The sequence below is a fragment of the Lycorma delicatula genome, chromosome 3, assembly GCF_047948215.1.
Source record: "Lycorma delicatula isolate Av1 chromosome 3, ASM4794821v1, whole genome shotgun sequence".
NCBI lineage: Eukaryota > Metazoa > Arthropoda > Insecta > Hemiptera > Fulgoridae > Lycorma > Lycorma delicatula.
Window position 1 is genome coordinate 88,068,701 of NC_134457.1, and position 12,089 is coordinate 88,080,789.

The window sequence follows — 12,089 nt, forward strand, 5'->3', positions numbered from 1 at the left end:
TTTACATCAGTTACAAAATTGTTATACACAGCTTAATCTAAAAATTATGTTTGAGACATTACATGCATCTGTGTGCCCACCTTTTCCATTAAAAAAAGAAGAGCAATTTTCCAATAAAAATATTTTTGTAATTCAAATTTTACTTATTTATAACCTTTTGTTTTCAAGGTACTGTTGCTGAAGAAGTGGTTCTTATTCTTATGAATACATACTCCCACAATTTTTAAATATTCATCATAACACAATAAACTATTAAACTGTATATTTTATTTTTCATTTATTCTGTGATTATTATTTTCATTACATAAAAATAATTTTGTAAAATATTCTAAAATATTTTAGTTACTAAAAAAAAGTATTGAATACATTACATATTAAGAATTTTTACACGCACAAGTTAAAAATCAATAGAACATGTGTGCATGGATTATGAATCGTGATCATTTCTTTTTGTTTGTGAATAAACAAGAAAATTTATTTAAAAAAATTTCATATTTCAGTATTATTTGGCATCTTCACCTCAACTACTGAGTCGAGTTTATTAAAAAAGTAACGGTATATATTCATTAAGTACTATTAATTCACTGTAGGTTACATGAATGTTTACATGACTGTTCATTTAGGCCACTTGATTTAATACTTTCTTTTTCAACAAATTTAGATTTCTTTTTTGTCAGCATCTTTTTTAGCTTATTTGGACTATTTTGATGTTTAAAATTAATTTCCTTTTTTGGTTCATCACCAGAACATATAATTCTTTCATACCCTGTAAATGGTAATTGATCAGATAAACATTTTCTATATGACGTCAAGTTCTGTTTTCTGAACTTCTTCTTGTAATGTGTTTTTTCATTCTCATTATGGTGAATTAAAGGTAAACTGATCTCAGTATGATCATCTATTGTAGGTAATGATGTGTTTCTTTTTAATCTTTTTACTGAAGGAATTAGATTTTCATAATATAATTCTTTTTTTCTGTTCAATGCACCATCACTCTGTATTCGTTTTAATAAAATACCTTCAGCTTTCCTTTTTTCATTCTTTTTATACATTCTTATATATTCATTGTTATTCTTGCTTGAAAACTTATTTTTTGCACTTTTGTATAATGAATTATGAAATTGAGATTTTCTTGAATTTCTAGATTTCTGATTTGGTTCATTGCATATTCTGATATTATCGTATTTAACTCTATTTGTGTGTTTCTTTATTCGTGGTATTAGACGAACAAAATCAGTTTCATTAAAACACTTGATAATGGTTGTGTCACTGCAATGATAACAAGGTTCATTCTCTTGCCAGTTGATTTGAAAAAGTAGACCATTTATATTATCTGTTTGTCCTATTATTAATGTATTGAAATAATTAATTGCAGATTCATCGATTATAGAATCAATTAATACGAAATTATTTGCTTTATTTATCCTAAGATAGTATATCCATGACCAGTCTTTAATTAAACCATATAAATTTTTATTAATAAAATATTTACCAGAATTTTCATCAGTTAAGTAACCGATGCTGTTCCATTCATTGTGCTTCATGACATCATTGCAGTGTTTTTCATAATACATATTTACATCACATTCTGTACTGTTATTGTATGTCATATGGTAGAAGATAGTATTTTTCAAAAACACTTGATAATTGGTTTCGTTCAGGAGTGAAGAATAAAATGGATCAAATGTTTGGAAACAAGACCATGCTAACCTCGATAGTATCTGATTTAAAAAACATGACCTGCAAAGTTTAAAATTATCTTTTGAAAAGTAAAATTTAGTCTGTAAGAGATTAAGTACATTATTTCTCTGATGATATTCTTTATCAATGTCATTGTCGTTAGTTATTTCCATGTATTTTGATTTATAATCATCTGAGGAAGAGGTTGCACTTTTATAAGTTGCTAGAAAACAAGGCATGAACAGCATTGAAAATGTTTTTAATATTATCGTTCTTTTAACTATATTATAAAGAGCATTTTGTTCTTGATTGTTCATTTCTAAACACATTTGAACACATGGTGCAATTACACCTCCGAATGTGACTATATTAGTAGCATCGATATGCAACTTGAATTCATTTAATGTTTCTGAATTTAGTATTAAGTTATTCATCTTATTTAAATGGTATATTACTTGTTTCATTTTTTTCTTTTGATCTGCTTTTGGTAGTTTTCTATTCATTTGTTCTTTTAAACAGTTTTGAACCATTGAATAAAAGTCATTAACAAGACATGAAAATTTATTACGTGATTTTTCCTGGTTTTTGCATAAATTTGTATCTTTTTTATGTTTCATTGTTTTTCTTTTTTTATCTTGTTTTTTCTTTTTTCTTTTCATCCATACTGGTGGTTTATCACTATTTATTTGTAAATTGCTTATTGAAGCTGGGTCATCTTGCGTATTTCTTTCAGTGTCCTTAACAAAATGTACATTTAACCAAAATTAGATTATATTTACTTAATGCTTATATATATATTATATATTAAGTACAAAACTTAATAGGATTATGTACAGTCCTTATATCGCTCAAACCACTGTAGTATAACAAACAATTTATCATTCAGATAATTCTACATAGGCAAATTTTAATTTTTTTTTTTATTTATCAAATTTATTAAGTAATTTTTTTTTATTTATCAAATTTAGTAAGTAATTTTTTTTTATTTAAGTGTTGGAGAAGTTACATTTTTGAATTATATAGTCTAGTAACAAATTAGTTAAGATTAGTTGAAATTTTATTAAGCTAAAATGATTTTTTAAACACATAAGCCAATAAGGTCATTAGAAAAAACTTACGACAAATTTTAATTGTATATAGGCGTAATTTAATTTCATGTTCTTTGACCTTGGTATTTTATTCTTGTTGTTGTATTTATAAGATACTACTGCTTATGAAGCTCCAATGTTTTACAAATTATGAGGTTGCAAGGAATATAGTGTAATTTTGTATGGTTTGAAGGAATGTGCATTGAACACAAGGAATCTGAACTTCAAAATTTAAGATGTTCAAAATTCTTGAACATCTGTTGCTTTTAACCAGATTTTTGTAGTGAAACTCTAAATTTTGTTACTGCATTATTAAATATGCTAAATTATTTGTTTTGGATTGTATAAAAAGATTGGATTGTATAAAAGCAAATAATTGAGCTGAAGATGTAATAATTATGTTTGAAAAATTAAAACATTAGCACAAAACAGAAAGGAATAGAAAAAAATTAATTATTCAGTTGATTGATGACAGAAAAATTAATTAAATGATTTTAAAATTATAGTTTAAAAAATTATTTTACGATTACTTAGACCAAATTAAAAATAAAAAATATTTAGTGTGAGATTTAGGAATTTAAATTAAACAAGTAATAAATTAAATCTCAGTATATATATTTTTAATAAAAATATCTTTTTTAATTAACTGGAATATGGTTTCAAAAGATTCTTTTCAAACTCTAATGCTATTACAAATCTTAAGAAAGCAAGTTTTATTAAAGTTAAAAACCTTATTTCTTTTCATTGTGCTTATGTGAATGCAACTAAATATTTTTTTTAATTTCAAGAGATTATTGAAGAAAGTAGTTGTAGCTTACAAAAAAAAATAGGAAAAGATTTTGGAGAAATGAAGTCAAAATAAATAATGGACAGAAAACTGCTGTTTAGAAGAGATGAAAGTACATAAGAAGGTGGGTATATATTCAGAGGGAAAGAAAAGAGGAAAAATTATTTGTTGCAGTATTGGAAGAGGAAAAAGAGACTGATGTTGATCTGAGAGGAGGCAGCTGTTAATTATGAGGAATATGGATGGTATTCAGTCAGAATTACTGCATTTATTAGGAGAAGTAGCACTTAAGACATCAGTTAAAAAAAGGGGTTATATTATTTTATCATACTAAGGAAACTGCAAAGAGATAAATGTCAGAAATACCACTCTTTTAACATACATCTTGTGCAAAAACTATATTCACTAGTGGAATTGTTCACAGATAAATAGAAAGGGAGTAGGAAATAGAAAGTAAAGATTAATATTACATCTTGGGTCAAAATGACGATGGTTTCAAGGTAAGCTGTCTTGGCTTGTAGAGTACTTTAGAGCTCTGTTCATAAATTTGAAGAAGCCGGTTGATTATGCACAATGGAACAAGTGTTTAAAGAAAATAGGGATGTAATGTAGAGAAAGGGTCCCAGATATTATGGATTCCTCATCAGGCTTGACACCTTTCATGTGCTACAGAATTCATTTCATCATAAAAAAAAAATGGGTGAGTAATTTGGTAGTCAATATAAATAAACAAATGAAGTTTTGTAAATTAAGTCTTTGCAGTTTCCTCCAAGACAGTGGTAGCTCTCATATTATTTGACAAAGAAAGGGAAGCTTTGACTTCAAAGAAATAGGCAAGGTGCAGATCTTCCCCTGTATTTAACTTTCGTTTAAAACTTGAGCAGAGTAACAATCCAAGTTGAGAAAATAAGAGAATTTAATTTTGTTGTTGAGTATAATGAATTTTATAAATATAATTATGTGAAAGTATGTTTCAGACGATTTTTTAGAGTTATTGTAGGAATCTTTCATTAGAGAAATTCTAGGTTATGCTGTTTTATTAATGAAATATTTTGAAGAGGCTGTATAGTTTCATTTAGTGAATGAAGAGTATATTTTTGATCTAGTAACTTATTGATTTAATATCTTTAAATTTGTTTCTTTTGGGATGTATACAGTTTTAATATTTTATACAGTTTTTTATTTGAATGTTGATTTTGTTATTTATATCTGTAGATGAATGTGAATCTAGTCTATGTAATACAGCAATAACTATAAAGTTTTTAATTGTGTTTAAATCTGATTTAAAAGTCTAATCCTGGGATTTGTTTACAGAACATGTTTTATTAGTTTGTTTTTACAAACAAAGTGATTTTTTTTTCACTTCTCAAGTTTATGATAATGAAGAATTAAATATTTATACATGGAACATAATCTGTGAAAGTTTTGTTACTTCTATTTAGTAGACAAATTACAAAAGTATGGAGAAGGTTAACAAAAGCGTGGACTTCAAAAGCGTGCTTTTCTTCAAAAGCAGTCTGGAACAAAGAAAGAATGCTTTCATTCAAAAAAACATATTGAATAGCATCCAGGAATTACACAGAAATTCTTAAAAATATTTTTATAAGTAGTGTATTACCTTAAGACAGTAAAAGACGAGTAATTAAAATTTAGGGAGTTGAAATGTGTTAAGGAATTTTCAAAATCTGATATTGAAGAGGTTAAGTGGTTATGGAATAGAGACAAAACTATTGTAAACTTTGTTAGAACTAGGTTGGTTACAAATAAGACTGTAAGGAAAGAAAAAAAAGAGCTCATAATCGATTTTAAAAAACTGTTAGGAATGAAAATCTAAAAGAAAAATTGAGTTTATCAGGATGTAAAATTATTTTAACATTTAAAGCCATAGGATAGAAAGGAGCATCAAACTAGCTTAACAAAATTCAAACCTTAATTTTGAGACTCCTATATATATATAAATCCCCTTTTCAAGATTGGCATTTTTGTGTCCTATTGTTTAATTGCAGATTTTGCTCTTTTAATTGGAAAGGAAAAACAACTTTCATATCTTTACTATTTTTGATTATTCAGATCATCTTCTACCCACTACCGTTTGTTTAGTTAACTCAAAAATTCTAATAATTTTGAAATCTGATGAGCCATTATTTGAGTTACATTGCTGACATATATTCACACAATAATTATGAAACATATTGCCCCCTTTCTTTTTATCAGATAAATATGTGGTATTTAAAGTCCTGTGTATATGATTCAAGACAAGGTCAATCAGTTTGATCATTTGATATACTTTCTGTTTTTTATTTACCTCATCTTAAAATGCTAATTTCATATCTTGAATTTTTATTTCCAGAAAAATAATAAAATAAAATTTATTTAAATAATTTATTGACAGCAAGTAAAATTACATAAGTGTGTGTAAAATTATTTAAATTTGTTACAATGTGTAAAAGTTTAATGTGTTGTAATTTAAATATAACAATACTTAAATACTGCTGTTTTAATTATTTGTTTAAAAAAAATTGAAACCGATTAATTTGTAAATAATATCTTATAATTTTTTATATTTTTTTTTCTGCCATGTTTTTACAGGTGCATTAGTAATAAAATATATTTAAAAGACATTGCACAGTAATTCAAGATACAAGAGATATGGCTCAATTGTCATTTTCCTAAACTAAAAGAAATAACCAAAACTAAGCTTATATGGATTTTAGTATGAACAGTGCACAGATAATCTGGGATTTTACCATTATTGGGTATTTCTTATTTTTTTTATTTATCTGTGTTTATTAGGTGGATGAATTTGTTTTATGGAGGATCCCTGGAGAAAATTGTTTCTACTGCACTTGCCTGAGGGTCTTGGAAAGAATCATTCCCTCCTCTACCCTTCTCTCTTTTCATATCCTTTTTCCTTTCTCTCCAGGATAAATATCACTGGAGTTGGATCAGTTGCCATAATAATTCCCTCTACCTTTGGGGAGGATATCCCACACAGACACTCTTCTAGCCTACTGTTTTTATCTCAGTGTGTGTAAACTTCTTGTGCACAAATTCTTTTACATTAATTTTTAATGCTACTTTTTAAAAAAGTTGTAATAATGTGAAATGCTCTGATTTTAAAAAAAATAATTAATTTTGTGAAAATTGTGTGTAGGTATTAAAAATATGTCAGAAATTTTGTATTTCATGCACTAAAAAAAATTTCAAATTCTATGGAAAATTTAAAAAAATGTTTTTATTCTGAAAGCAATTAAAAATTTATTATTCATCTTCATTTAGCACCTATTGTATGTACTGTCTCTTACTTGTTTCCACTTTGATAAATTCCCTAATCAAAAAAAAACTGAAAAATCAGAAAGTAGTCATTTATTTCAAATGTAGGCTTTCATATATTAACGCATGAAACATTTGCTCCACTTACTGGTTATGCAGGTTTTTACACAAAAACATGTTTTATGGAGCAAGTTATTAATTTTTCTTACCCAAAAGATAAAAAGAATTAACACTCTTCAGATGACCTTTTGTCAAAATTAGTTTACAATCATTGGTTTTAATAAGAGATGTAGGTTATATTTTTTTTAGTTGTAGTAGCTGGACAGAAGTAAAATTATATTAGTCTAAGAGTAGATGAAAATATTTAACTATAGTTTGTTATGTTTTTTCCCCAATTAATCACATCCACAAGAAGTGATAATGGCCATGTCTGTGTACATTTACATCATGTCTGCAAGAGTAGGTTCCTCTGCAGTGTCTGTTGAATAAGAAGGATGTTAAATATCATTCATACAGAAGTAGGAATATAGCTCAGTTTTATGCTTCAAAATATTCTGTAGCATTTTATCAGTAACTTAAGATATCTTGCATATGATATTTTGCAATCAGTGTCAGAAGAATTGCTATTGACAAACTAATGTCTGGAAATGGTACCACTTACAGCCAACCTTTTTGAGAATACCTTGGAATTTCACCTCAAACAGTGCTCTTATAAATGCCTAATTTTACTCAAACCCATTCTTCTAATAAATCCTATCTTACTTGATTTTTTTGAAAAATATTGAATACAGAGTTTGAATTCTAAGACAGGATGCAGTTGTTCCTGATGCTATGCGACTGCTAATATTTATACAAGTAGCAGTAGTGTACTGGTTTATAGAACATACAATTATTTAAAAAAGACTAAGTGAAAGTCTATTATTAAAGTTTGTGATTCTTAATTTGACATCTAATTGGTTTCCTAAAGAGCAAAGGAAATGCTCGAACAATGGTTCTGATAATCTAGAATAAACATATAAATAATTTCTGTTAACTTGGCAAAAAAGTATATTTGCCAAATTATTTATATAATAGATGATATTAAGGCAAATATTTTCTAATAATCCAGTTTAAGTAGAAAATTAAGTTTAATGAAGGTAACGGTTCTTGTTAAATTTTTGGGTTGCAAACATTGCTATTCGAGTTGTAAACTGTCACATGAAATTTTTTGACTGAGAGCTGCTATAAAATTGTTGCTTGATCTTTTGGGGTGTACTTTCTAGCCGCCATTTTCTATACCTGCAAGGAATTTACTTTTACGTCTAAAAGGAACCCCCACCACCCTTGTGTCTCAATCCTTGCCGTGCCTATCATCTAATAAATAAGTTGCAGTGTATAGAATAAAAATAATTTGCTCTTTGTAACGTCACTTTTTATAACAAAGCCCATACATTATTGAATGTCTGTATAAATTATTGTGGCACAGATATCATGACTTCATAAAAAAGTTTGTAATTTGGGATTTGGCAGATCTATTGAAAACCTTATATAATAAATGCCTTCAAAACTTGAAAAAATCTATTTTCTATTTCATAAGTTATCAGACAAGTAAATTCGAAGCTTTAAAAATAGGCTCTTTTTGATTTACCTAATATAAACCTCTCAAATAAAAGATTTTGAAATATTTTTAGAAAAATCATAAAACATAACCAGCAATATTTTTATCTGTACTTCGAAAATTGACCATTTACAGTTGAGGACCTGCATGACACTACTGTTTATTCATTTTGAACTCAATTGTACATAATATTTAGTTCAATTCAAGATATTTTTAATCTGTATTTGAGCTTAAAGAAAATATCAACAGTTTCCTGTGAAATATAGGAAATGCCTATATGAAAAATTCCTAGCTGTTTTTATTTTATTTTTATATTTTTTTGCCACATCGATTTCTTTTGATTTATTTTGTCATTTGTATTTAAATACTATTTCTTCCTTTTGTTTATATATTTTTAATAATTATTCATAAATATTTTAGATTTCTGTTACATTTACAGTATCAAGGTATTAGTAAGAGAGGTATTTAGATTAGCATCTTATATCGATGGATTGGTATATAATAAAGATATATCTTTATTATATACCATGATTTAATTATTTATTAATCTTCTAATCAGCTTCAAATTATTTTTATAGCACAGATGTTTAATAATTTCTGTTTCTGTAATTGAAACCTGTTAAAAGAGTTCATTGAAAAAGGTGAATGGGATTTCATGAATTCATTGCTCTGTTTTGTTAGTGACTAGAAAAGTTGTAAGATTCTTTTGTTCAAAGTAGAATTTAACCTTGTCAATTTCAAAACAGAATTTAACACTTCAAAGAGGGAATTAAATTATTTTTGATAAAATTATTACAGATGCTGCACAATTCTTTTCTCTAACTGTTTCAAATCACTTTTTCCTCAAAAAAATGTTCAACGTTACTTTTCTTGAAGATTTCAGATTATTAGTTCTGATTTCTTGGAGGGCAAGAGTTTTCTATTAACTTGCTTATTATCGTAGTACATACAAGAAAATTAAAATGCTGGATGTGTTATGAAAAAAATTGTTTTATGTAATTTTAGATTAATTTTGATTTTTACAAAATAATCTGATTTCTACTTGAGGGCAATATATTATTTTCTGAATAACCAATTTTGAAAAAGGGTTTTCTTATATCAAAAAATTCTTGTACTATTGTTTAGTGAAGCCTCTCTTTTGAAAGTCCTACCTCTGCATCAAAGAATCATGACTAAAAATTTTGCTATGAAACACTACTTATAATAAAAGGATTATTTAAACCACTTGGGGAAAAGGGTTGCACTATACTGTTGTATCAGTTAAATCAGGAATGATAGAATGTATTTGGTTTGAAAAATGTGTCAATTTGATATATATTTAAATAGTATATTTAGATGAGGTTGGATAAAGTTTAAATTTTTTTTTTGTTCATTACAAAACATCAGGAATATTTCTACACTGCATGAAGCTAGAAGAAACTTCTATTAAAACCTATTCACCTTTTTCAGTGAAAAGAAATCTAACCTATTATAGAACTTAAAAAGGATTCTAACCCTTGTATCCTCCTTTTCGTGGTTTCCCTCCTCGATTACTTCCCCCTCTTCTGTGCCAGTTAGCTGATCCACTGTAATTTCTTGGTGATGTATTATGTCTTCTGAAAGAATTATTATTATTGTTATTATTATGTCAATGAAGTAATATACAGATTGCTAAGTGTTATCTGCTGGAATATGTTAAAAAATAATCAATCAAGTTAATATTCAATCAAGTTATTTATCAAGTTACTGTTCATGAGCTTCTAAAAGTTATATGTACCTTTAATATTTTAATTTTTGTTTAATTTGTTTCAAAATTAAAAATGTACTTTTCTATAATCGTTTCAGTTTATTAGTACTCTATTATGTTGTGTTGTATACCTTAATATTTAAAACGTGAAGTTGATTAAATATAACCCTATTAAATACAAGTACATTATTAACCTGTATGTCAACTAAGGTAGCTGTTGGCAACTAGCCAATTTCAAGAGCGGAATGTCATTTTTACCCTTAACAACACCATGTAGATTATACTCACCATTATTATAATGCTCTGGTGTTGTGTGAGGCTAATACATACATATAGTGACACCCTTACTAGTGTATTGTCCATTATTCGTCATTACAATTATTGTCATTATATGTTTGTTCTGCTAATAATATTTTTTTTTATTTAATCAACATTGTAATGTCTTGTTTGAGAAATAAATATTAAATTAAAACTTATAACAAATGCAAAAACTAAATAGAAAAAATCTTAATCATGAATATTTTCACTTAAAAACTCTATAATCTACTGAAACAAGTCCTATGAATATTGAATCGTTATTCACTGTACATACAAAGAATTTTATTGAAAAAGATTTAGGAAGCAATTAGTTAATTTATTAGATCAATAGTTGCTATATATACAAATGTATTTGAATAAGAAGGGGGAAGAAGGGTTCGAAAAGTTCTCGGCCTGACACAGAGATGTGTAACTGTGACCAAATGACTATGATGCTTGTCAAGTACAATCCTTTAGATGGCTTGCTGTGAAGTTCTGATGCATGCATTTAGTTGCTTGGTGTGGCAGTCGAGTAAAATTTTGACGTTTTCTGAAAAATAGATAAAATTGAAGTTCGAGCTGTTATAAAATACTTTATTTTAAAAAGGATTAACCTCGATGTACATACATTTACTGACGAAATCGTTGCAGGAATCTTCAATGCTGTATTAATTACTACGTGAGCTTGCTGACATTGCAAACATCTCGATAGATCGTGTCCACCATTTACACAATGTTTTGGGTATGAAAAAGCTTTCCGCTCGACCCGCATCTGTTAACAAATGTAGCATCCATTGAGTGGAAAGCAAATGAATACTTTTCAGCGGTGTTTACATTTTAAACATGATTCTGCTGTGTTTCTTTGAAGTCTTATAAAGTAGCTGAAACATGAATTCACAATTACATGCTCAAGACCAAACAGTGAGGGAAGCTGGTGAAAGTGCATCAAAGAAAGCAAAAACAGTTACAACTGCAGGAAAAGCCATGGTTATGGTTTATTGGGATTTCATCATGGTGTATTGATAGAATACTTGGAAAAAGGCAGGCTACCAAAACCCTTTCTGAAAAATCTTGAGTTTTCTTTTTCAGGCTGAGAACTTACCAAACACCCTTGTGTGTGTATATATATATATGTGTATATATATATATATTTTTTAACTATATATATTGAAAAAACTTATTTTATTTTTCAGCCAGTCTGCCAAGTACAGAATTAAAGAAACATTCTTACTTTTTTTTTACTATTTCCTTCACATTAGAGCACTTTTGGGCATAAGCCATCCTCAGTAGTTTTCTGATTTATCTTCATTTACATTTACACATAACTATTATTCAACACCTTTTCACTTTGGTTACTTTTTTATAAATTGATTGTTGAGTAAAATATAAGAAATTCTAAACATTTATGAAACATACATTTGTTCAGTCAAAAAATTAAAAACATTTTCTAAAAATTACTATTAAATTTTTTTTCTAAAAATTACTATTAAATTTTTTTTCTAAAATTTACCAAAATTTAATTAAAATTTCTTTCAACATGTCGTTTTATGTAATGTCAAATACAGTATTGTAAGCAATTAACTAATTTTATTTAAAACCTTATCAAACATATTACCAACTTAAATAATTTTTATGGGAATG

General features: G+C 27.1%; 1 protein-coding gene across 2 annotated transcripts; it reads right to left on the reverse strand.

Moving 5' to 3' along the window:
* Nucleotides 1–452: 452 nt before the first annotated feature.
* LOC142320928 (uncharacterized) lies at nt 453–11,848 on the reverse strand. 2 transcript variants are annotated; one of them, XM_075358914.1, is made up of 3 exons: nt 11,680–11,848; nt 9,920–10,020; nt 453–2,417 (listed from the first exon to the last, which is right to left on the reverse strand). In XM_075358914.1, exon 3 carries the CDS (start codon nt 2,337–2,339, stop codon nt 582–584), a length of 1,758 nt encoding a protein of 585 aa, XP_075215029.1. In that variant the 5' UTR covers nt 2,340–2,417; nt 9,920–10,020; nt 11,680–11,848; the 3' UTR covers nt 453–581. The 2 variants fall into 2 exon arrangements, with proteins under 2 accessions (XP_075215029.1, XP_075215028.1); XM_075358913.1 differs by lacking the exon at nt 11,680–11,848 and adding an exon at nt 11,077–11,190.
* Nucleotides 11,849–12,089: the final 241 nt, after the last annotated feature.